The following is a 26,552-nucleotide window of genomic DNA, read 5'->3' on the forward strand; positions in this document are numbered from 1 at the left end:
GAACCACAGAGAGGTCACTGACTGTCCCCAGGTCACTATGACCTGTCTGCTGAAGAACCCCTGATGGAAACTACCACATGGGGCTCTGGCTCACCATATTCCCGCGACCGCCCTGCCATCCATCCTGCCACTCGGGGGTGTAAAGTGGGGGAGCACAGTGGCAGAGCAAAGGGTGACCCTGCGCAGGCCCAGGAAGTGACACCCACTGTTTCTCTCGAACCCCGGGCCAGGTAGGAGGGTCTCCCTTCTGTCCCCAAGAGGGGAAAGGAGGAGCAGTGGGGGCCTCCTGGCCTGGGCTCAAACTCACCGGACAGCGAGTGGGAACAGAGCCCCGAGACAGGACGGGGACCAGGAGATAACCACGTGGCCCCTGCCACTTCCGTTAGCTGGGGCCCCTGTGCCTTGGGGACAGGAAGCTCACCCCGCCCCGCCCATGGCCCAACCGCCAGCTCACCTCCCCCGCCAGACCAGCACCCCTGGGACCTCCCTAGAACTGCGCAGGTGCTGGGTGGAAAGCTGAGGCCCCCACCTTGGGGCTATTATTAGTGACCAAATATAATCTTGATAGCAACTGTCAAATAATAGTACCCACAAATCTGAGCACCAACCATGTAGACTAAACATTCCACATCTCACCATTCTTAGGTGGGCCAGTGATGCCGGCTTCACTGGGTGGGGGCGGGGAACCCAAGACTCAGAGGGGGGAGTCCACGTGCCCAAGGTTGCACAGCCTGTGAATGGGAGCACCAAGACTCAAACCCAGGGCTGCATGAGGACTTCCATGGGCCTGAGGCATTTTTGCTTTCAGGGTCCCTTCCTCCACTGAAAAAAGAGTTTGAACTATTTTTACAACTACATTTGACATAGAAACGAATATATTAATACCATACATTAAATGTTTTCTTTGACCCCAAAGCCTGGTTTTTTTTCCCCTTCTGATTTTAAAAAGAAGTTAAAACACCTTTGCGGACCCCAAGGTTGTGCCTGAGACATGGTGGTCACTGTGTCTGATGGAGAAGTCAGCCCTGTGCGAACCCAGGTCTCCCAGCCTCCTCAGTGCCAGGGAAAAGCCCAGAGATGGACAGGTCCTTGCCCAAGGTCACATAGCAGGCTGTCAGCTGACCCGGATGCCCCCATCCTCTGGCTGCTGGAGGTGGGGAACAGAGTCCTTCCCAGAGATGGCTGACACAAGCTCCTGGCGCTGCCTGAAGATCCAGCCTCCCCAGCATCAATTCCCAAAACCCTGGGATTTCTCGCCAGTTCAGCATTTGAGCAGGTCCGGGAGCAGATAAAACAAGACAGGAACCAAGTCAGCAAAGAAGGCAGGGCTCCCATTCCTGACGGGTTGTCTGGAACTCCTGACCTCTCAGTAGGTGGCCTTGGGCTGCCCCTGACCTCTCTGGGCCTCTAGGCTTCTGCAAAACAGGATCTATCATTTCGCTCTCCCTTTGACTCCAGTTTGCTCACAGTAGGGCCAGTTCGGGGTCTTTCTCTTCTTTTCCTGTGACCGGCCTCTTGGCTATGCTGTTTCAAGGACCAGCTCTGTCATGTACTTGCTCCCCTCTAGGGCTGGCCACTGGGGTTGTGCCCATTTACCAGTCTGGCTTGATTCTCACAGTGGCACCTGGAGGTGGGGTCTCGACTCAACCATCACCCCCAGTGAGGCAACTGAGGCAGTGGCCCCATGTCATACAGTAACTGGGTCATGAATAGCCTCTGAGCTTCTGCTCAGGAATTTTTCAGTCTTCCCTGCTGTCTCCTCTCTCTCCATCACTTTCCTTGGCCAACACCTATTGAGCACCAACTGACTACTGAGCTCTGGAAACACAGCAGGTAATACCCTTGCAGATTTCCTCCTTTCCTATCCTGCCCTGACCTGAATCAGCTGTTGACCCTGTTTATGCTCATTAATATTGAAATTAGTATTATAATTACAATATGGTAATGATTATAACACTGTATGATAATGACTATAGTATTACAATGTCTGCATTTACAGCACTCCCATTCTGCCAGTCTGCTCTGATCTTCCAAGGGGAATTCAGCCCATTTCACAGAAGAACACACCAAGGTGCAAAGGGTCAAAGCCACTCACAGGAAAGCTGGATTTGAACCTGGGAACTCTGGACTTCCACCCCCACCAGAGGGACAGAGCCCCAAGAGACAGGGGACAGACTGGCCCAGTGCCTCCCATCTCGTCCTACCCAGGATCCTATCTAGGTACTGGCTTGCCCCTGGCGTGGGTGAAGGTATGTGGGTCAGGATATGCCCCGGGCAGTCCCGCCAGCGTGACGAGGGTGGAGGAGCCCCTGTTCTGATGATAGCAGCTTGGTAATACATTTTATTGTCTGGCAAAGCAACTCTTCCAGCAATGCCAGAGAGTGACAGTCTGCCCATTTTGCAGTGCAGTAAACTGAGGCTCTGAGGCCAGCAAGGGATATGGAGGGACCTCCAAACATATCGCTCTCTCTCCTCCGACCACCATCTTTAGCAAAAGGGTGGAGTCACAATTTAGCAAAAGATGAAGTAGGTGGGTTTCAGAATCAGTAGAGTACAAGCTTTGAAGCCTCAACCCCACTTTCAAATTTAAAAAAAATTAAAAATAAAGGCTCAGGGAGGTCTGTCATCTGTCCAAGGTCACCAATGAGGCAGGTCCATCGGAAGCTACCTCTTGGTACCTACTGCAGATGAGGCAGGCGAATTCTGGGATCTGAGGCAGATGGAGGGGCCGCCCACCCCCCAACCCTCCTCCGCACCCCACTTTCAGTCAGCCTCCAGCAAGATCCTAATTTACCTCGATTTATTTTAATCCCTGGGAACAGATGCTCACTGCCCATCTCCCACTGAAGCAGGGACCACCACTGAGTCCATGCTCCAGGTCTTTCCAAGCCTGGCCCAGCCTGGCCCTGCCAGGCAAGGGACTCCATCTGACCCTTCCCAGAATTCCAATCTTGGGGTCCCTGCTGAAATGAGGATCCCAGTGAAATGCCCCTCCATTACCCCATCCTTGTGGTAGGGAGCTAGGAAAACACACTCTAGAGGAGGGACCAGGGGACCCCCAGCTCCTCATACAGGCCTAGACAGGGGTTCACAGAGGAAGGGGTTCAGAGGAAGGGGTTCCTCATGTTGGTCTCAGGGCCCGGGGTGGGGGCGTGGGGCGATCTACAGGCCAGAGCTGGGAAGAGGGAAATTGGGGGTGGTCTTCATTTCATCTGTCTTGGGTCCCAGGCTCGAGGGAGAGCGGCAAGCTCATCTTTGCAGCTCTGGAACCTAGATCCAGATCCAGGCTTAGAATAAAGGGATTTTGGGGAGGGGTCTCGATTCATAGCCGCCCCGCTGCACGCTCCACTTCTAGGCCAGGAGATGGAGGATTTAGGAGGGGTCTCTATCTCCCTCCGCGGATCCCCGGTTATCACGCGGGAGGTGGAGGAAGGATCGGGTACCCACCGCGCAGCCCCCCACCCTCTGTTCTCCGTCCCTCACATCCCGCCGCGCCTTTGACCCTGGAGCCGCCGGGCTGCCAGGCGCGGTGCGCACGGGGTGCTGCGCGGGCCAGGGGGGTTCGGGGTGTTTCAGGGAACAGCACTCACCTCCCGAGCTCGGGCCAAGCCCCGCGCCCGCCGCCACCTGCGGCTCGGTAGCTGATACCCGAGCCCGCCCCACCCCTCCCTCCGCGGCTGCGGCGCGGCCGCCGGATGGCCCCGCCTCCGGGGCGTGGCCGGGAGAGTCCCCACCTCCGCGGCGGCCTGGGAGGCGGGGCGGGCTGCGAGTGCGCGCGGCCAGCCATTGGGCCATTCAGGCGGCCAGTTCCACCAGCCCAGCGTGCCGATTGTCTGGGGGAGCGGCTCCTTTTTTTAATCTCCCCGCCCCACTACCCGCATTCATTTGCATAATTTAAAGCGATAGATCCGGTTCCTTCCACCTGAGACTCGGTGGGAAGGGTCTGTATAGGTTACTTAGCTCCAAATGGGTGACAAGCACTGAGAAGGACTCTTCTGATTCCTCCTACAAGCCTGTGAGCGGCACATATTGATCCTCATTTTACAGATGGGAAAACTGAGGCTCAGAGAAGACTCCTGCAGGCTACACAGCGAGTCTATAGCCTGATCCAGGCAACCTCAGGATCTGGTCCCAGGCGTGGGGAGAACCATCCTTAGGAATGTTGTCCTGTCGTAAACCTGAGAGGCTCCGGTCGCCCTCAAGTGAGTGCTCATAAAATGAGATTCATCCAGCGCCTGTGAGTCCTTCATTCAAATCTCTGTTCCTGGCTGAGGGACGGCTCTCCAATAAGAAGAAACCTGGCTCCTACCATCCCCTCTCCATTCGCTGAATTCTCTAGCTCCAAAACCTGCCGCAGTGCCCAGCACCCTCAGTGAAGACCCTACACCATCCCCTCCCCACTCCCATCCCTAAGCCCCCAAGGCCGGCACAGTCTGGCCTTGCCCCTCTCACGGCAGTTCTGCAAAATTGGTCTCACCTCAGAGCCTTTGCTTCTGCTGTTCCCTCATCCTGGAGTTCTCAGTTCCCCATCTGCCTGGTGACTTAGCTCTCAGTTCCTGCATGGTAGCTCTGGTCTGGCTTGCTTTCAGCTCTGAGATAACTCCTCAGGGCTGGGGCATTGTGTTAGGCTTGGCGCCCTCCTATCAGAAGCTGGGAGGTCCGTGGGGGCTCTGGCACCACCCACACCGGCTAGGTGGTGTCTGAACTTCATTCATACCCCATACATGGCTTCCCCTGGGCCAGGGGCAAGGTGGGGAGAAGGCTTTGATTTTTGTTTTACAGGTGAAGGGACCAAAGCTGACAGACAAGAGGCTGCTGTCTGAAGTCACACACGGAGACATGTCAGAGGCAGGGCTTGACCCAGGTGCACTGAGGCCTAAGCTGCCACCGGTCCTGACCTTGGATCCCAGGAGATGTTGTGAGGATGGGGAGGACAGGATGCAGAACAGGCCTGTCTGGGGTTGGGGAAGGAAACTCAGGTGTCTGGTCACCACCAATACAGTTGGAGGGTACCTGGAGGTTCATGCCAATTTTCTGTGACTGGGTGTGGGATGAAGGTGTGGGGTCCGGAGAGCTTAAGTAATATTCCCCAGGTCACATTCCCAGTGCTGCCAAGCTGGAACACAACCAACATTTCCTGAGCACCTACTGAATGTCAGGAAGGGAAAAGGCACATGCTATACAGGGAGGTTGCCAGCCATGTCCTGCCCCTCAGCAACCCTGGTTACAGATCAGAAGGCAGCACAAGAGTGACTTACTGGTGGGCAGGGTGGTGTTTTAAACTGATCTATCTACTTTTGATTGTGCTGGGTCTTCATTGCTTTCTCTAGTTGAGGTGAGTGGGGCCACTCTCTAGTTGTGGTGTGAGGGTTTCTCATTGAGGTGGCTTCTCTTGTGGCAGAGAGGGCTCCAGCAGTTGTGGCACGTGGGCTTAGCTGCCCCATGCTGTGTGGAATCTTCCCAGACCAGGAATCGAACCCATGTCCCCTGCATTGGCAGACAGATTCTGGACCACTGGAACACCGGGAAATCCAGGGTGGCGTTTACATGGGAGTGGGTCAGGAAGAGCCAGAGGAGGCCTTGGGCTGGGGGTGGGGACCAGAAGGAGAGCAGGGAGGGCTTCCTGGAGAAGGATCCCTAGGTGGTGGGCCTGGAAGATGAGAGGTTTTATGTTGCTCTCTCAGAGAAAGGCTAGCCCTCCCGCCTCCATCATGGCCTCCCGAGAGTCCACATCTTTCCAGCTAAGTGCCCTGGCCACGCCCACCAGGGACCAGGTCCCCCTAGCCCCGCCCCAAGCCCGTCTGGAAACACTGCCAACTCTATATGCCAATCCTGGCCTGCTCACAGCTCCCCAGCTTGGCTGGTCTCTTCTGACACCCGGTCCTTTGAAGGGCAAGTCCCATCTGCTCAGTGGGGTGTCCATGAAGCTGTAGGGATGGCCCCACCCCCAGCCTCCCAGTGTTCTTGAAGCTTCAATTTTGTCTCCTCTCGGTTCCTCAAAAAGGCCAAGCCTCTGCTTCTGCAGGTTCCTCCGCCACCCTTGCTCTTGGTCGTCCCCTAATACTGGCTTAATCCTTTGCATCCTTAAAGTTTCTCCCCACCCCTAGGTGTGGGGGACTCCTCTGGCACCCAGTGCCAACCAACTGGCCCGGCATCGTGGGGTGCTGTCCCCTCCTATGTGTCTGGCTCCCCTACTTGTCACTGCTCCCCGACGGGGCAGCAGGCAGTATGCGTTGACTGATGCAAGGCTGGACGGTGGCATTCCAGGGAGGGGACACCTTGGGTGCAAAGGCCTGGAGGCGTGATCTGGACGCTGGAGCAACACCGAGAAATCAGGGGGCGGTTGTGGCTCAGGCTCTGGGCAAGTATCGGGGAGGGGCTGCCGATGAGCAGGCGGTGCCCAGGGTGGGTGCCCAGGACAAGGTCACACACGGGTCACACATCTGGCTCCTGCGATAGGCTCCAGGGCCCCCAGGTGCTCAGGCTGTTGCCAGGGTATTTTTAGTGCATGCTCTGTAGAGGCGGGGCCAGACAGCTGTCAGGAGAGACTGGGGTGGGGAGGGAGGAAGAAGAGACAGAGAGGAGAGAGGAGGAGGGGGTGGGGAACTCCAGGTCCCTAACTGTTATAAGAGGTAAGATGGGAAGTCAGAGTAATGCCCGACACCAGGTGTTGGTAAATCACAGCCTTTGTAAGCTGAATCCAGCCCACTGGTTTCTTTTTGTAAACAAGATTTTATTGGAATGCAGCTATTTATTTCCATTTGTTCAGCTGTAACAGCAGAATTGAGATCTGGACAGACTCTATGGCCCACACCACCAAAAAAAAAAAAGATTATTATTTTAATAGAACAAGCTTGACAAACCTGCCTGCCAGAACAAAACTCTCTCTTTGCGGGGACTTGTCAGTGGCTATTGGTTGATTTCCATCACTATTTCTGATTCTCCTCCTTCTAGGTACAAGAGAGGAGTATGTATCTTTCAGCTCCTGTATTGGGCAGTTTTGTGACTTGCTTTGGCCAATGAGACGAGACTGGAAGTGGCACATAACTTCCTGCTGGAAATCCATAGGAGCTGGTGCCTGATTTGCCGCATCCCTTTCCTGTCTGGCCGCCCGAGGGTCTAGGTGGGGGAAGCTCCATCATGCTGGGCTGCTGAGTGAGGGTGATGAGAAACACAGCAGCGTGGGAAATCTGAAGGGCAGGGCAAGATCCGCCAAGTGTTGACGGCAAAAGCCCAGACCCCTCCCCGCTCCCCACAACACATACACAACTTACTGAAATAAAAATATAATAAAGGAAATATAATCCAGGTGGAGTTCTTTCTAGGAACGTAAGGATAGATCACTATTAGAAAACCTACTAATCGATTAAAAAAAAAATTTTTTTTGGCGTTGCTGCATGGCATGTGGAATGTTAGTTCCCCAACCAGGGATTGAACCTGCACCCCCTGTGGTGGAAGCTTAAGGTCTTATTAAAGAGTCTTAACCACTAGACTGCCAGAGAAGCCCCTAGATTTTTTTTTTTTTAAAGATAAACTTACTCCCTCTGGTGGTTCATAGCTTTATTTTGAGGCCCTGTTATTAGATTAGATGCATACAAATTTAGAACTGTTGCATCTTTTTGATGAGTTAAAAGCTTTCACTTGATAGTCCTTTTTTCTAGCGTGTCTGTGCTAAGCTGCTTCAGTTATGTCCAGCTCTTTGTGACCCTATGGACTGTAGCCCACCAGGCTCCTCTGTCCGTGGGGATTCTCCAGAAAAGAATACTGGAGTGCGCTGCCACGCCCTCCTCCAGGGGAGATCTTCCCAACCCAGGGATTGAACCCTTGTCTCTTGCATTGGCAGGCATGTTCTTTACCCAGTGAGCCACCTGGGAAAGCCCTTATTTCTAGTAATACACCAAAAATAAAACTTTGTTAGTGTGGATATATCAGCTTTAATTTTTTTCTTTCGTATTTGTCAGGTTTATTCTCTCCCCCCCCCCCATCATTTACTTTTAAAATTTCAGCATCTTCATGTTTAGATGTTTCTTGCAAGTAGCACAAAAACTGAACTAAAAAATACAGTCTGAAAAAAATCTATCTTTTAACTGGAGTTTTCTGTCCGTCTGCACTTACTTAATTACTGGTAAATTTTTATGTATGTATTTTCATTATCTTGTGCTTTCTATTTGTACCTGTTTCCTTATGGAAGAATTTGGGATTTTCTTTTTTTTTTTAGTCTAATTTCTCCCCTCTACTAATCTGGAAGTTATACAATAGTTCTGTTCACCCAGTATTTACTCTATTAATACTGCTACTTTGCTCAACTAAATGGTATGTTACTCTCCCCTCAAACATGTGAAGATTTTAAAAGCTTACTCCATTCAGTTTTTACCTATTTGCCACTGTTGCCTAAATGCAATTTTTCATCCTACATATTGGATACCATAATTCTTGTTAACGAGGATGACACTTTAGCTGTTATTCAAACTTCTTTGCTGTTTCCTTGTGCAAGTCAGCTCTTCCACTTGGATCATTTTCTACCTGGCAAAAATTCCCTCAGGATTTCACTCAACAAGGGTCTTCATTCCTCTCACCCTCCAAAGATGCTTCTGTTGAATGAGAACTTCTGAGTTGCTAAAGACGGTACCCGACCGGGTCCTGAGTTTCATGCTGTGGGCCTGAGGAGCTGTCTCTCCATCTACTATTCTTGCTTTTCTTGTTGACTGTGGTTTTCTGCACTGTTCAGTCGCTCAGTCATGTCTGATTCTTCACAACCCCATGGGCTGCAGCACACCAGGCCTCCCTGTCCTTCACTATCTCCCTGAGTTTGCTTAAACTCATGTCCACTGAGTTGATGGTGCCATCCAACCAGCTCATCCTCTGTCGTCTCCTTCTCCTCCTGCCCTCAATCTTCCCCAGCATCAGAGTCTTGTCCAATGAGTCCACTCTCCACATCAGGTGGCCAAAATATAGGAGCTGCAGCTTTAGCATCAGTCCTTCCAATGAATATTCAGGGATGATTTCTTTTAGGATGGACTGGTTGGGTCTCCTTGTTGTCCAAGGGACTCTCAAGAGTCTTCCCCAGCACCACAATTCGAAATCAATTCTTTGGTGCTCAGCTTTCTTTATGGTCCAACTCTCACATCCATACATGACTACTGGAAAAACCATAGCTTTGACTATATGGATCTTTGTCAACGAAGTGATGTCTCTGCTTTTTAATACGCTGTCTAGTTTGCCAAGTTGTCTTTTTATATATCCTGCTTGGGATTTGGCCGGATTTCTGAATACGAGTGAATTGACACCTTTCATTACTTCTGGAAAATTCTCCACTATTATCCCCTTCAGAATTTGCCTCTGCTATCTCCTCTGTCTCAATCCCCTTTTTTCTTTCCCCTGTTTAGGAAACTCATTCAGTTCCATCTTCCAGTTCACCTATTTTCTCTTCAGCTACCTACAGTTTCACTGTTGATCCAACCCAATTATTTGCTTTTTCATTTCTTAGTTCTATTTGGCTCTTCTGCAAATATCACTGTCTCTTGCACTTTGTTCACTTTTCAGGACTGAACACAGCAAAGACACCAGGATTAAAGACACCAGGTCTGTGCCACTGGCATTCACAGGCTGTGAATTCTGATGCTGGCTCACATGTCCTGGGATGTGACTGGGAGAACTCTTTAGATTAGCTGAAAGCTCCCCCAGGGTCTCCAGCATCCTGGACTGCTTTAAACCATGTCAACCACCTAAGTTTGCTTTCCGTCTTTGGAAAGATCTTATTTTGATGTCTACTTCATGCTTTGAGGTCTCTGCTTATCAGACAGACCATCTTGAAGGTCCATGAAAAGAAGATGGAAGACCGCCTTGTGTAACAGAAAAGCTGCTTCCTTCTTCCCTCCTGGGGTTTCTGTCTGCACTATTCTGGCCTCAGACTGTTCCTCATTTTCTGGGTGCTCACTGATACATTAACCAACACTTAACTCATTTTCACCCAGCAATTTTAGTTGTTTTTATTAGGGCTCTAGCCCACTATCTGGTCAGAAGCAGAAGCAGACAGCTTTTCTCAAGCATGTGTTTGGGCCCCCTCTGTGGAGATTCTAGAGCTCCAAGAGGAATGAGACTGTAAAAACAACGTTTTATGGAGGCAAAAAGTAAAATTAAGGAGAAAGAACCTGCCTGATGAGCTACTGAGGCACACAGATCTACACCGGAGAAAGTAAGGAGATGGCCAGAAAAGCTGGCGATGGATTAGTACAGATTTGGAAATAAACAACACCACATTTGGCGTCTTTTTCAGGGAGGAAGGAGTGTTTTAAATCTGTACACTGCATTGAAAACTGAACTGTCCAGGTTGGGGCAATCCCTACCTCTCCCTTCATCCCAAAATAAGCCCTACGTGGGTAAAAATAACCAGAAAAAAAAAACCCAACCTTGGGAGAATTTGTGCCAACTGTGGAAGGACCTCTGAAAGCACAAACGAGGGACATTTAAAGAACTGAGGTTTGAAAATCATAAAAATAAAACATTTACAGCAAAACTGCTCCTAAACAAAACTGAAAGGCAAATCTGGGAAAAAAAAATTTACAACGCAAGAGTTTATTAGTGGTTAAAATGGCAAATTTTATGTTATGCATTTTTTAATGATTGAAAATTTTAACAAGTCTATTGTCCCTATTTAGGAAAAAAAAAGAATTATGATGTCTGAATGAGAAAAAGATAAACATCTAAATAAAAAATTTGAACTAATTAAAAATAAATATATGAAAACCTCCCTGGAAAAAGATGAAATGAGAACAAGGAGGCAGCACCTGTACTCAACAAGCGTCCAAGATGAAAAGTCTGGGTGACACGGCCTCATGTATAAAAAGTAACCCTTCTTCAGACCCCAGACTAAGAAGTCTCCTTACAGGAAAGAAGGTAGGTATTGAGGGGTTAGCACTTGTACATTTTTTTTAGGTCGCCATCCAATCCAGTGCAGATGGCATCTTACTGAAAATTAAATCTAGGTGTTCCTAGAAGTGCAGAACAGAGTTTAGGGAGGGGGGTTCATTGGGAGATTGGGGTTTTGTAGCTTTTAGGTTTCAGACTGTATTTTAAACACATGGCTAAAAAAAAAAAAAACACATTGCTGACTGGAGACATATTAATACATCTTTTGTTACCTGAACATTATTGACCAAAAACGTATCAATATTTAAACAGTAATACAATTAAAAACACCAGGAAAAGTTGTTAGAGCTTAAAACTGATCAAGGGTTCATTATACAACTTACGATTGTCATCATTCACGTTTTCCTCCGTTAGTTCCAACCTTGTGTATTTTATAAACACAAGTTTGTTACCATAAATTTTTCAAAAATGATATATTGCTAAATTTTCTGAGTGGAGAATTTTTCAGTGAATTTTATGCAGATACCTGCTCTGACTGTTCGAGTGAAATACACAGTAGTGTCTCCAAAGGTGCAGTTCTTCAGAAGGTAGTTCCGACTCAGACGATGTGAATGTCAGACCAATGAAAAGACAAGAAACTTTAGTGACTGATTCTGACACGGAAGTGAAAATGAAACTCACGGTGCGGAGAAGACTTCACAGGTGTGTCAGGTGTAACTATTGAATGTAATAACCCACACAGTGTTAGTGAAATAACAGAATAAAATTTTGGCCGGTCAAAATAAAAATGCTGGCCATGGGCATTAGTGTCTGCAAAAATGTCCCGGTCAATCATGAGTTGAGAGCCTGCTGCAGAATGAAAGACTGTCCTGCCATGAGTGTCAATTATCCCTAGGAACAGAGGATGACTCTGGTGGAACGGCTCGGGAGCAGAGAGGCAGGGTTCAGATCTCACCTTGGCCACCACCTGGATTGTGCGGCTGGGGTTTGGCAGCTGCCTTCCTGTCTCTAAAACGGGGGACCCCCAGTCACAGCTGCTGGGCTGGAGGGCTGATGTCGGCAGCCAGCTCCACTGACCTGGGAGGTACTGCCTCCCCTGGGCCTGGGTTTCCATCTGTGACACGGGGGCCAGAGCACATCTGACCTGGATGCTACTGGGGATTCCGCAGAAGCTGTCCCTCCCCAAACTGGGGACCACCCCATGGCAGCAATGACTGGAGCGCTGCTGAGTCTCCTGCCGGCAGAAGGAACGAGGCCACAGCTGAGTCGGTACCTGGTTTATTTCTGACGCAGGTACATCCCAGGACAGTGGCAGATGCTGGGGGGTGCGGGGGTGGGCTAGAACTCCACCTTGCAGGCGGGGAAGGCCTCGTCCTGCATAGACACGGTGCTGTTGCTGCCCAGCACCGTGATGCCCAGCGCCTGGTGCCGGGTGTGAGTCTCCTCGTACCACTCGTGCATCGCCACCGAATCAAAGGTGGGGATCAGGGTCACCTGCGGGTGGGACAGATGGACCAACGGTGAGGGGGCGCACCCTCTGCCCTCCCGGCCCAGCCCCAAGGCAGTAGAAGCCCCTCTTCTCTGACCACGTTTGCGCTGCCTCCGTTGTCCGCCGAGGTGTCTGCAGCTGGCGGCCAGCCTGCCCCAAAGTCCCTTTTCTTTCCCATGGCACCCCAGGTGCCTTCCACAGCCCAGGAGACCAGACCACTCCTCTGCGACTCCTCTCTGTGCTCCCCACCCGCCCCACTCCCCTGCTATGTCCCGTTTCACTTGTCCGGACCTCTGGCCAGCTCCCTGAACACAGCGTGCTCCTGCCTCCGGTCGGAGCACTCCCTCCCAGCCGCTCTGTGACCCGGGTGCGCGACCGGCTGTCAGCACACTCGCAACGGGTGGGCGGCCAGGTCCTGGAGGCTCTGTCTGCCCAAATTCACCTCGTGCTTCGAGGCTGTATTTCAAGGATTCTCATGAGGACAACCCCAGCCTTCAAGGGTCAGTGGTCAACATGCGTAGACACCACACACCCCATCCACTCCCCCGGCTGATTCTCATAACGCTGGGGAGACTCAATGCCGGGGCTCAGGTGAGGCGATCCAGCAGCCCCACCCGGCAACCTCACCCAGGGGAGCTGCAGACGAGGGAGTGGCGGGGACAGGAGCAGTCCCGAGAGCCGGGCGGGGCCGGCACTTGCCCTCACTGCTGCCTGGCCTTGGGGACAGGGATTCAGCTTCTCCGAGCCCCACTCCCTCTCTGGATGTGGGTGAAGGTCACACCAGCCTCGCAGGACTCTGGGTTCGGCAGGAAGACACCGGAAGCGCTGCCCTGCCCAGCGCCAGGAGCCTGAAACTGCCCCAGTGACCTGTGCTGTCAGGGGGACTGTCCGACGCCCCGCTCATCACACACCTGGAGCTGCCGGTCCCACTGCTGCTTGCCAGCCAGGAGCGCGTCCAGGACGGCCCGCATGCCCTCCTCCTTGTGCTGGTCCTGGCCGCTGATGACGTAGCAGAGCGCTCGCACCCGCCGGAAGAACTCCTCGTCCACCAGGCGGGCACTGCCTCCGCTGGGCAGGTAGGCCAGGTCCAGGTAGACAGGGGAGCCCAGTGGGGCCGCCGCCCCTGCTGACCGGCTGCCAGCTGGCCCTGTGGGCGAGAGGGATGGGACCAGTTGTGAGCTCCAGGGAACAAGGGACGGTTGGAGACCCAGGGCCCAGGACGAGGCTCCCAGCTCCACCTGCTCCTCTCCGAATGGCTCCCTCCCTGGCAGGAGGTGTGATCTCACCACTTCACGGTAGTAAGTCCTCCTGGCAAGTGCAGTAACTGGATGAATCCTGCATACACCCCAGTCAACCCTCAAGGGCACACCCTGGCCAGTCCCAGGACACAGATGTCCCCAGCACCTGAGGGGAGGGGTATTCAGGGAGGGCTCCCTGAAAGAGGGGGTTTTGGACCTTGCGCCCCTAAAGCAGCATATCTGGAACGCTCTGCAGCAGCATCCATGTTTAATTACTCGTGGGGAGTTTATCTGTTGTTTTTCAATTACTCCTGGGCACCGCACCCATCCTGGGGACACAGCAGGGACCAGAACAAGTAACAATCCCTGCCTTCAGGGCTGATGTGCAGCCAGAGTGGGTGTGGGAAGGAAAGAGTTGAGGAAAGGAGATGCAGGCTGGGGCAGCTGCACCAGGGCCTTGTCTACACCCGGAACCCAGAGCCCGGTGCGAGGGGGACAGGGCCATCACTCCCGGGCCAGTGAACCCACCAACTGCTTGAGGATGCAGCCGGCTCCTGGGCATAGTAAGTCTGTTAGATGCCTGATCATCTCAAGAACCTAAACACTGCCCAGACCAGGGCGTGGGACCAGAGGGCTGCTGCATGGTGCGGGGGTGAGGCGGGGGGAGCATTTGCAGAATGAAGGAAACCCCCAGCTTTCAGTAAGTAGCATCCCTCACTTATGACTGGGAACAGTGGTGCGCCAGGAAGGGAACGCAATCAGAGCTGTGGAAGGTGAGAGGCAGACGGGAACACGAGAGGCAGAACGGCCAAGAGAAGACAAGGGGAATGGGGACAGAAGCCAGGGGGCAGCAGGAATCAAGACTGCCAGGAGAAATATCAATAAGCTCAGATATACAGATGATACCACTCTAATGGTAGAAAACGAACTGAAAAGCTTCTTGATGAGCATAAAAGAGAGTGAAAAAGCTGGCTTGCAACTCAACATAAAAAAATTAAGATCATGGCATCTGGTCCCATCACTTCATGGCAAGTAGAAGGGAAAAAGTGGAAACAATGACAGACTATTTTCTTGGGCTCCAAAATCACTGTGGACGAGGACTGCAGCCATGAAATTAAAAGATTCTTGCTCCTTGGAAGGAAAGCTATGACAAATCTAGACAGCGTATTAAAAAGCAGAGACATCACTTTGCTGACAAAGGTCCATATAGTCAAAGCTATAGTTTTCCCAGTAGTCATATGTGGATGTGACAGCTGGACCATAAGGAAACACCAAGAAAGTAATGCTTTCAAATTATGGTGTTGGAGAAGACTCTTGAAAGTCCCTTGGACAGCAAGCAGGTCAAACGAGTCAATCCTAAAGGAAATCAACCCTGAATATTCGTTGGAAGGACTGATGCTAAAGCTGACACTCCAATACTTTAGACCCTGATGCTGGGAAAGATTAAGGGCAGGAGGAGAAGTAGGGAACAGAGGATGAGATGGTTGGATAGCATCACCGACTCATTGAACATGAGTTTGTGCAAACTCTGGGAGGTAGTAAAGGACAGGGAAGCCTGGTGTGTTGCAGTTCATCGGGTTGCAGAGACTTGGACAAGACTTAGGGACTAAATAACAACAACAGAGAAAGCACTCAGTGAACCTGAGCTGGAGCTGTCATTACTGCCATTGTTGTGGCTGCTTCCTCACCAGCCTTCCAGGTGACTGCAGACCTGCTCTGACTGATGCATTGGCCACTGAGCGCTGGAACACGGTGTGAGCCAAGATGTGCTGGGAGTGCAAAATACATACTAGGCGCCCAAGACGTAGTGTGGAGAAGAGAAAAGGGAACTATCTAGTAATTTTTAATGCTGGTTACATGCTGCACTATTGTTGTGATATAGTAGTATGCAGGCAAGAACGAACACAGCAGGATTCCGGGATGATGGCAGAGCAGGAAGCTCCAGGAATCTGTCTCCCCTTCTAGACAGCTGTGCTGCCAGCCCCACCCTGTAGGTTTGGAGCTACTTACACGGGGTTCAAGAACTGCACATTTTAAATTCTTTCTTCCCCCTTCATTTTTTCTCTTTTTCCCCTTTTGGGAGCCAGACAGTCAAGGACTAGGACACTTAAAAGCAGAGACAGGGGAATTTAGAAAGGAACCACGGATGCCCAGGGAAAGGTACAGGATCAGAAAAGGCATAACAACACCTTAAATTTATACCTCAGACTGATCTTCAGCACAGAGACAGCCCACAATAATCAAACAAAAGAGCCACAGCAAACACTGGGGAAGAGATTTTGGCTCTCCAGAATCATCACATTTGTTAGATTCAAGTGTACAGTTTTCAATTATAAAAAATCACAAGCCACACAAACAAACAGGGAAGTATGGTCCAGTCAAAGGGAAAAAAAATTAACAGAAACCGTCCTTAAGGAAGACGAAAGGGCAGATCACCAGACAAACACTTTTAAAAACTGTCCTAAAGATACTCAAAGAACTAAAGGAAGATGTGGGGAAAAAAATCAAGAAAAGCAATGTATGGACAAAGCACAAATATCAATAAGGAGAGAGAAAACATAAAAGTAAATGAAAAGAAATTCTAGAGCTGGGAAGAATAATAACTAAAATGGAAAATTCTCTAGAGAGATTCAACTCAAGGTTTAAACAAGCAGAAGAATCAGTGGTCTTGATAACAGAACAATGGAAATGATCGAGTCTGAGGAACAGAAAGAAAAATAATTGCAGTAAATGAACAGAACCTAAGGGACCTATCGGATACTATCAAGATGACCAACATTATGGATATCTCAGAAGAAAAAGAGAGAGAAAGGGGCGGGGAGATTATTTCAAGAAATAATGACCAAAATCTTCCCATATTTAATGAAAGACATGAATAGAAACATCTGAGGAACTCGATGAACTCCAAATAGGATAAACTCAAAGAGAACCACACTGAGACACAATATAATCAAACAGTCCAACAATAAAGACACAGTGATAAAGAGATTAAGGGAGGTTTAAAGGTACAAATGCTGTTATTAATATCTCAGATCAACAACCTAACATTACAACTAAACCCAAAGCCAGCAGAGGGAGGAAATAATAAAGACTAGAGCAGGGATTTTAAGAACAGGGAATAGAAAAACATCACAGAAGAAAAAAGCAAAACCAAAAGTTGGTTCTTGAAAAGATCAACAAAATCGACAAATCTTCAGCTACACTGACTAAGAAAGAAAAAGAAGACTCAAATTAGTAACATCAGATATGAAAGTGGGGACGTTACTGCCAATCCTATAGAAATAAAAAGTTTAAAAAGGTAAATAAATAAAAAGCATTGTGAGAAAACTATGAACAATTATATACCAAGAAACTGGATAACTTAGAAGTGATGTATAAATTCCTAGAAACATAAAACCTACCTAGATTGACTCGTAAAATGTGGACAGAATTAAAACTAATAAAGAGATAATCAATAATCAAACACCTCCTGGGCTTCACTGAGTTTCTACCAAACATTTAAAGAAGAACCAATCCTCAAACTTTCCCCAAAACCTGAAGAGCAGGAAATACTTTCCAATTCATTCTGACAACATGTGGAGGCCAATACTGCCCTGATACTAAGATCACACAAAGATATTACGAAAAAAGAAAACTACTGACCAATACCTCTCAAACATTGATGCAAAATCCCTCAACAAGACACTAGCAAGTTGAACTCAGCAGCATATTAAAAGAATTATACACCATGACCAAGGGGGCTATTCCTGGGATGCAGGAATAACTAGTTTGACATATAAAAATCAGTGTAACACATTAACAGAAGGAAGGAAAAAAATCCACATGACCATCTCAGTTAGTGCAGAAAAGGTATTTGACAAAATCCAACACACTTTCTTAAAATTTTTTTACAACATTGTATTGGTTTTGCCATACATTGACATGAATCCGCCGTGGGTGTACATGCGTTCCCCATCCTGAGCCCCCCTCCCACCTCCCTTCACATCCCATCCCTCTGGGTCACCCCAGAGCACCCAGCCCCGAGCACCCTATATCATGCATCAAACCTGGACTGACACTCCTTCATGATAAACATACTCAACAAACTAGGATTAAAAGGAAACCACCTTAACATAGTAAAAGCCATATACTGAAAAACCCACACAGTTCACAGATACTCAGTGGAGAAAGACTGAAAGGTTTTCCTCTAAGGTCAGGAAAAAGGCCAGAATGTCTGCTTTAGCCACTTTCGCTCCATACAGCCAGCAAAAACAAGATCAGGAGCTGACTATGGCTCAGATCATGATCTCCTTATTGCCAAATTGAGATTTAAATTGAAGAAAGCATGGAAAACCACCAGACCATTCAAGTATGACCTAAATTAAATCCCTTATGATTATACAGTGGAAGTGACAAATAGATTCAAGGGATATGATCTGATTGAGTGCCTGAAAAACTATGGATGGAGGTTTGTAACACTGTACAGGAGGCAGTGATCAAAACCATCCCCAAGAAAAAGAAAAGCAAAAAGGCCAAGTGGTCATCTGAGGAGGACTTATAAACAGCCGAGAAAAGAAGTGAAAGGCAAAGGAGGAAAGGAAAGATATACTCATTTGAATGCAGAGTTCCAAAGAGTAACAAGGAGAGATAAGAACGCCTTCCTAAGTGAACAATGCAAAGAAACAGAGGAAAACAATAGAATGGGAAAGACTAGGTATCTCTTCAAGAAAATTAGAGACACCAAGAGAACATTTCATGCAAAGATGGGCACAATAAAGGACAGAAATGGTATGACCTAACAGAAGCAGAAGGCATTACAAGAGGTGGCTCGAATACACAGAAGATCTTCACGACCCAGATAACCACAATGGTATGATCACTCATCTAGAGCCAGACATCCTGGAGCATGAAGTCAAGTGGGCCTTAGGAAGCATCACTACAAAGCTAGTGGAGGTGATGGAATTCCAGTTGAGCTATTTCAAATCCTAAAAGATGATGCTGTGAAAGTGCTGCACTCAATACGCCAGCAAATTTGGAAAACTCAGCAATGGCCACAGGACTGGAAAAGATCAGTTTTCATTCCAATCCCAAAGAAGGGCAATGCCAAAGAATGCTCAAATTACCACACAACTGTACTCATTTCCCATGCGAGCAAAGTAATGCTCAAAACTCTCCAAGCCTTGGAGAATAGTATGTGAACCAAGAACTTCCAGATGATCAAATTGGATTTAGAAAAAAGCAGAGGAACCAGAGATTAAATTGCAAGCATCTGTTGGATCATAGAAAAAGCAAGAGAATTCCAGAAAAACATCTACTTCTGCTTCACTGACTATGCTAAAGCCTTTGTGTGGATCACAACAAACTGGAAAATTTTTACAGAGATGGGAATACCAGACCACCTTATCTGCCTCCTGAGAAATCTCTGTGCAGGTCAAGAATCAAGAGTTAGAACCAGAGTTGGAACAATGGACTGGTTCAAAATTGGGAAAGGAGTAACATCAAGGCTGTATACTGTCACCCTACTTATTTAAACTTATATGAAGAGTACATCACATGAAACGCTGGGCTGGATGAAGCACAACTGGAATCAAGATTGCTGGGAGAAATACCAATAACCTCAGATATGCAGATATCACCACCCTTATGGCAGAAAGAGAAGAGAAACTAAACAGCCTCTTGATGAAGGTGAAATAGGAGAGTGAAAAAGCCAGCTTAAAACTCAACATTCAAAAAATGAAGATCACAGCACCCGGTCCCATCATTTCATGGCAAATAGGTGCGGGAACAATGAAAACAGTGGCAGACTTTATTTTTTGGGGTTCAAAATCACTGCAGATGGTGACTGCAGCCATGAAATTAAAAGACATTTGCTCCTTGACCAACCTAGACAGCATATTAAAAAACAGAGACATTACTTTGCCAACAAAGGTTAGTATAGTCAAAGCTATGGTTTTTCCAGTAGTCATGTATGGATGTGAGAGCTGGACCATAAGGTAGGCTGAACTGATGCTCTTGAGCTGCCAAAGAACTGATGCTCTTGAGCTGTGGTGTTGGAGAAGACTCTTGAGAGTCCCTTGGACTACAAGGAGATCCAACCAGTCCATCCTAAAGGAAATCAATCCTGAGTATTCATTAGAAGGACTGATGCTGAAGCTGAAGCTCCAATACTTTGGCCACCTGAAGCAAAGAGCTGACTCATTAGAAAAGAGCCTGATGCTGGGAAAGATTGAAGGCAGAAGGGGATGACAGAGGACGAGATAGTTGGATGGCATCACCAACTCTATGGACATGAGTTTGAGCAAGCTCCAGGAGATGGTGATGGACAGGGAAATCTGGTGTGCTGCAGTCCATGGGGTCACAAGGAGTCGGACACGACTGAGCGACTGAACAGCAACAAGCCACTCCGAGTCAAGGCAATGTAGGAATCCTAGCCAGAACAATTAGGCAAGAGAAAGAATTAAAAGGTAACCACATTAGAATGGAAAAATAAAGTTATCTCTGTCCACATATGATATGATGTTATGTGTAGAAAATCCTAAAGATTTCACACACAAGAAAGAAACCTGTTAGCTTGCCAGTGCAGGAGACACGGATTCAATCCCTGGTCTGGGAAGATCCCACACGCCTTGGAGCAACTAAGCCCATGCACCACAGCTACGGATCCTGTGCTCCAGATCCCAGAATCTCCAAGTGCTGAGCCCATGTGCCGCAACTACTGAAGTCTGGGCATCCGAGAGCCTGCGCTCCGCAACAGGAGAAGCCACTGCAGTGAGAAGCCTGTCCACCACAAATGGAGGTAGCCCCTGCTTGCCGCAATGCAACCAGAGAAAAGCCTGCGCAGCAACAATTACCCAGCACAGTCAAAAATAAATGAATAATTTTGAAGAAAAAAGATTCCTGTTAGATGAATTTAGAAAATAGCTGGACACAAAATTAACACACAAAAAGCAACTGCATTTCCATACACTAACAATGAACAATTCAAAAAGAACATTAAGAAAACAATAACCTTTACAATAGCAGAAAAAGAATGAAATAATTGGGAATTAACTTACAAAGAAGGTAAAATATTTGTACATGAAAACTACAAAACAGTACTGAAAGAAACTAAAGAGAACATAAATTAGCAGAAAGATGTTCCATGTCCATGGATTGGAAGATAATACTGTTAGGATGCCAACACTACAGGATTTTTTTTTGGCAGACATAAAAATTTACATTCTAAAATGAGGTGGAATCTCATAGGATCCCAGATAGCCAAGGTAACCTTGAAAAGGAAGAACAAAATTGGAGTCCAACAAAATTGGACTCACATTTCCTGATTTCTGAAACTACTATGAAGCTATAGTAATCAAGGCAATATGGTAAGAATATTAAGACAGACCTATGGATCAATGGAATAGAATAGATGATAAACTGTCACATATATGGTCAAATGATTTGCGACAGGGGTGCCAAGAATGTTCAGTGGGGGGAAGGACAGTCTTTTCAGCAAATGGTCCTGGGAAACTGGGTATCAACACGTAAAGGAATGAAGTTCAATGTTTATTTAGCACTGTATCTAAAAACTGGGACGTCCCTGTAGCTCAAACAGTAAAAACCTGCCTGCAGGGCAGGGGACCTGCGTTCAGTCCCTGCGTGAGGAAGAGCCTCCGGAGAGGGGATGGCAATCCATGCCAGTACTCTTGCCTGGAGAATCCCACAGACAGGGAAGCCTAGCAGGCTACAGTCTGTGGGCTGCAGCCTGGGACACGACTGAGCAACTAAAACACACACACACACACACACACACACACACACACACGTATCCAAAAATTAACTCAAAACTGATCAAACAGCAAAATATAAGAGTTAAAGCTATAAAATTCTTAGAAGAAAACGTAAGGCAAAAGCTTCATGACACTGGGCTTGACAATGACACCTACAGCACAGTTAACAAAAGAGAAAAGAGAAAAACTGGGCTTTACGAAAGTTAAAAACAATTTTTGTGCATCAAAGGACACTAGCAACAGAGTAAAAAGGCAACCCACAGAATGGAAGAAAATATTCACAAATCACGCATCTGATAAGGGGTGAATATCAGAATATACAGAGAACACACAACCTAACCACAAAAAGACAACCTGACTCAAAAATGGGCAAAGGACGCTTCCCTAAAGATATACAAATGTCCCACAGGCACATAAAATGGTGCTCAACATCACTAATCATTAGCAAAATGCAAATCAAAACCACCACCAGATACCACCTCACACCCGTTAGGATGGCTACTATCAAGGAGCTATAAAACAACGAGTGATAGCAAGGATGTGGAGAGACTGGAACCCTTGTGCATTATTGGTGGATTCTAAAATGGTACAGCTGCTGTGGAAAATCAGGATGGCAGTTCCTCAAGAAAATAAAAATCAACTCACCATAAGATCCAGCAACCCCACTTCTGAGTATGTACACTGTAGAATCGAAACCAGGGGCCTCAGAGAGGTATCTGTACGTCCAGCTTCACGGCAGCCAAAAGGCGGAAGCAACTCAGGTGTCCATCAATGGATGAACGGATACGTGGTCCAGCCACATGATGGAATATTTTTCAGTCTTAAAAAGGAAGTTCTGACATATGCTACAATATGGATAAAGCATGAGGACAATATGCCAAGTGGAAGAAACCAGTTACAAGAAAACCCAATACTATATGAGGCCCCTTACATGAGGCCCCACGAGATGCAAAGCAGAATGGTGGTTGCCATGGGCTGGGAGGAACGGGGACTGAGTATTTCATGCGGACAGAGTTTCCAGTTTCACAAGATGAAAGGAGTTCCGGAGACGGATGGTGGTGACAGTCGTGCAACAACAGGAGTCTACTATGCTTCATGCTACTGAACTGTGCACTTAAAAACCGTTTAAGGCAGTTAATTTTATGTTACATTAATTTTATCACAATTTTCAAAAACTGCAAAGAAAAAGTACATGAAGCCTGAGACTGCTATCCTTGGAAACTGACAAGTTGGCCCCTGGCTACCTTCTGGGAACTTGAATTTCCGAAGGGTCCCTACCGTCTCCCAAATGGTGAGAGTGGCTCAGCGTGCCCACACTGCTTGTGCAGCAAGGCAGTTCACGCTGCCCACCTGATGCTCCTTTCTGGTGGGGGCGGGCGTCTGAGATTTTGGTGCATGCCACATCTGATTTATTATACATATATATAATTTGATCATTTGCAGATGTATCTGGCCTTTATCCACAGTTCTGCCTCTCACCTCTTACAGCCCTTGAAACTTTCTGCTCTGTAAGAGCAATGTGAGTTATCTCTTGTCACAATGGTTGGTTTCTAGTCCTCAGTTCCTGAAACCACTTCAGGGTCCTAACAGTGAAGTGAGTGTCTTGTTATTCAAAACAAACCCTTTCCATCACAACTGGGTTTCGGCTAATGAAGGTGACTTTGGGCCCCACCCCAGGGTGGGGGCTGGCTCCCAGGAGAGCCAAGCATGTGATTAAAAAGTTGAAACTTTCAATCCTGTTCTTTGATTTTGATGGAAGGCAGAGGGACTTGAGGTTGAATCAATGCCACTGGCCAATGATTTAGTCAATCACAACTGTGTAATGAAGCCTCCATAAAAGCCCCAAAGGACAGCTTTCTGGCCCTTTCCCACGTCAGGGAACCAGAAGGCTTCTGCATGCTGCTGTGTGAACTCCAAGCTCCACAAGGACATCAGATTCCAGGTTTGGGACCTCATTCTACGTATCTCTTCATCTGGTTGTTGATGTGCATCGTTTAATAGCCTTTTATTCATAATAAATTGGTAATCTAGTGAGTAAACCTGTCTTTCCCGTGTTCTGTGAGCTGTGCTATCGAATTAACCAAACCCAAGGAGGGGCCATGGGAACCTCTTGCAGCGAGTCAGTCAGAAGCACAGGTAACAAACTGCACTTGCGACTGGCATCCTGAACTGCAGAGGCCATCAGAACCTCCAGTCTGCAGCCGGCTGTGAGACTGAATGGCGTGCGATTCCATCTCTGGGTAGACAGTGGCAGGATTGAGCTGAATTCCTGGATAGCCTGCTGGCATCCAAGCTCGTTACGGTGGGGAAACCCACACACTGGACCTGGGAACAGGACCCCTTTTTGGGTGGTGTCAGGAGTGGGATTCACTAGAATGGCCCCGGCTGACAGAAACATGTTTTTTGAAGAGTAAGGACAAAAAGATGGGGAATGAAGAAACTCTGGTCCCCGCATGGCTACCTAGTCAACCACAATGAAACCACAGCTGCACTGCAATCAGTTCCTAGAGGTAACTGTTACCAGCAGGACCTAGACATGACAGCAGAGCCAACTTCCAAGCAGCTGGCTCACTGGATGTATAAAGAGATGCAAAATTACAAGCAGCGTTTCTTGGTTATTGCTGCAGTGAAAAGGGAAAGAGAGGAATGAGCTTTTCTTTCTTGAGAACAAAGAAGATAAACAGATCAGTGAGCAGGCTTGATCACTCCCAGTTTTTACTTTAACTATTCTCCATCTGCAGTGTGTAAGTCTGCTTTTCTGCCCCCTAACTTGGCGTGAGCTACATTTTGCACCTATTATCCTTTGACTCCGCTAATTACATCTTGTATCCAGTGCTCTCTTCGAAAACTACCCCGTGTGGTTCTTCTCTTTTCGCATTACAGAAGGCCGCAGTACAATACACAGAAGACCAGGGACCAGTTACCAGGTAACCTGACGCCAGCCTGTGGCTGTTTTTGAAACAATGCAAGAGAAAGAAGAATCTTGCACCTTTGTTCCTCATCACCTACCCCAGACTGCATGCTCTCATCTTGTATAACCCCCCAGATTCCTCACGGAAGGGGGGCCACAGTTCTCGAGGCACGAGCCTACTGCATTCTCCCACTCTGCAGGCTGAGGAGTAAAGCCACCTTTCTATTTCCTCCAAACTCTGCCTCTGAATTTTTTGTTTAATTTGGCTTCAGTGGGCAGAAAAAGCCAAGATTTTAACAGTAACGTTATCTGTAAAAGCCAAAATGAAATTTTTAGAAAGTGCGCACTCAGGCCTTGATCCTGCAACAAATTCAGACTTAGAAAAGATCCAAGCTTTGGCCATTAGCCTCAAAGCTGCCCCAAATTATGTAGGGGCAACAGAAAGTACCTCTAAGGTCTCTCTCTAGTCACCAAGAAGGTAGTTAATGTTGGGGGAGGGCAAAACCAAGAAACAACTAAAACCAAGCGATAGAGTGTGAAGAAACCGACTCACTTTGTGGACTGGTATCACCGGTTTCCCGAAGCATCTGTGTCTTTGGCGGCTGTGTTTTTGGTTTTGAAGGCTTTGGAGTGGAAGAACACATTTGGGTGGATGCAGGATCCGTAGCTCACTACTGAACAATCACAGACTGTCCCAGACACACAGGAGGTTATTCCCGAAGGAACAGCCAGCCTGGTCAACTGGATAAAAGACACTGAAAAGGGTGTCTATCCTGAGAAGGGGGACTGCCCAACTGGCTCTAAATGCCGAGCGGGATACCCCAGATGAAGCAGGTGAGATGCTTCCTGTGCAAGCCACGCAGGCCTGGTTTTAGAACTGGGACGTTCACCCACTGAAGATGCCTGTTACCCACGTTTTGGTCAATGCTGTGATTAAGGGACCCTTATTGCATGGGCACCCCATGGAACATTACTCCCCAGTTTACAAAACTGTTCTAGAAGCCTTATCAGATCTGCTATCTCAGCTTCCCCTATGACACCAAGAATATTAATTTAGAAAATGGGGAGAGACAAAGGAGAGTCAAGGGACTCAACCAAGCGGAGTGGGAGTCTTCAGACGGCTGTTGAAATGAGGAATGAATGAAGCAAGGATGGAGTTGAAACAGATGTCGATGTGAAATCAAGCGGGACCCCGTGGGGCTCCTGGGTACAGAAGCCGCTGTGTCCCTCCTTATTTGTAGGGAACAGACTCCATCCTCCAAGACAGATGTTCCCTGAGGTCCAAAGGGCAGATTCAAGCAGGTGCTAAATCAGGGGTGGGAGGGGAGGCACAAGGAGAAGCAGCCAAGAAACCTGGTTCTACCTCAAGGGCTACTCGGAGCTCTTTACAGAACTAAAACCAACAAATGGAAGACGTCAGCATTCTTCATTCCAGAGACCACCACCAGATTAAAGGAATTAAAGGATGCTCATTCGGAGATTACCTGAAGGACTTTCCTGGTGGTCCAGTGGTTAAGAATCTGCCTGCCAATGCAGAGACACAGGATTGACTCCTGGCCAGGGAAGATTCCACATGCCCCGGAGCAACTAAGCCCCTGCGTCACAACTCTGGAGCCTGTGCTTTAGAGCTCGCTAGCTGCAACTACTGTGTTCATGCGCCGCAGCCACTAAAGCCCATGTGCCCTAGGGCCTGCAAGCCACAACTACTAAGCCAGTGCGTGGCAACTACTGAAGCCCACAAGCCTAGAGCCCACGCTCCCCAACCAGAGGAGCCATTGCAATGAGAAGCCTGCCCATCGCAACTAGAGAAAGCCCGTGCGCAGCAACCAAGACCTAGCACAGCCAGAAAAATAAATTAAAAAAAAGAAAGCGAGAGACGACCTGAGACCAGATTACAGGTGAGCAGGCCCGGCACACACCCTAACTTATCAGCAGCTGTGCCCTGGAGCCTCAGCTATTAAAGTCCTCATCAAATCCCCTGGGTTGGGAGACAGGTTTTCAGGGGTACAAACCCACACATCCCCTTGTGCCTGGCAAAGCGGTAACAGGCCTCTTTCCTACTTCATCCAAAACTCTGTCTCCAAGATTCAATTTGGCACCGGGGCCCAGAGGCCGAGTTTTCAGCAACTGATGCATCACTCCCAGATGGAGTGGACCAGTGTGGACCCCAACATTAAAAGGCCCCAAAGAAGTCCATGATTTACTCTAGTTTGGAAGAGTTTCGAAAGCTGGAAGCAAAAAATTAAATAAGAAACCCGACTAGGGATCCCCAGGTGCTCACTGATTAATCAAGATAA

General features: G+C 48.2%; 1 protein-coding gene across 2 annotated transcripts in view; it reads right to left on the reverse strand.

Moving 5' to 3' along the window:
- Positions 1-6,750: 6,750 nt before the first annotated feature.
- MAP1S (microtubule associated protein 1S) overlaps positions 6,751-26,552 on the reverse strand; it is a 35,537-nt gene continuing 15,735 nt past the window's right edge. For both annotated transcript variants that reach the window (XM_065917449.1, XM_065917450.1), the window contains exons 6-7: positions 13,270-13,505; positions 6,751-12,363 (exon numbers count right to left, since the gene is read on the reverse strand). In XM_065917449.1, coding sequence (XP_065773521.1) covers positions 12,208-12,363; positions 13,270-13,505 — 392 coding nt within the window. In that variant the 3' untranslated portion in view covers positions 6,751-12,207. The remainder of the gene's footprint in view (positions 12,364-13,269; positions 13,506-26,552) is intronic.

Source organism: Muntiacus reevesi, chromosome 1 (assembly GCF_963930625.1).
Source record: "Muntiacus reevesi chromosome 1, mMunRee1.1, whole genome shotgun sequence".
In the NCBI taxonomy this organism is placed as follows: Eukaryota; Metazoa; Chordata; class Mammalia; order Artiodactyla; family Cervidae; genus Muntiacus; species Muntiacus reevesi.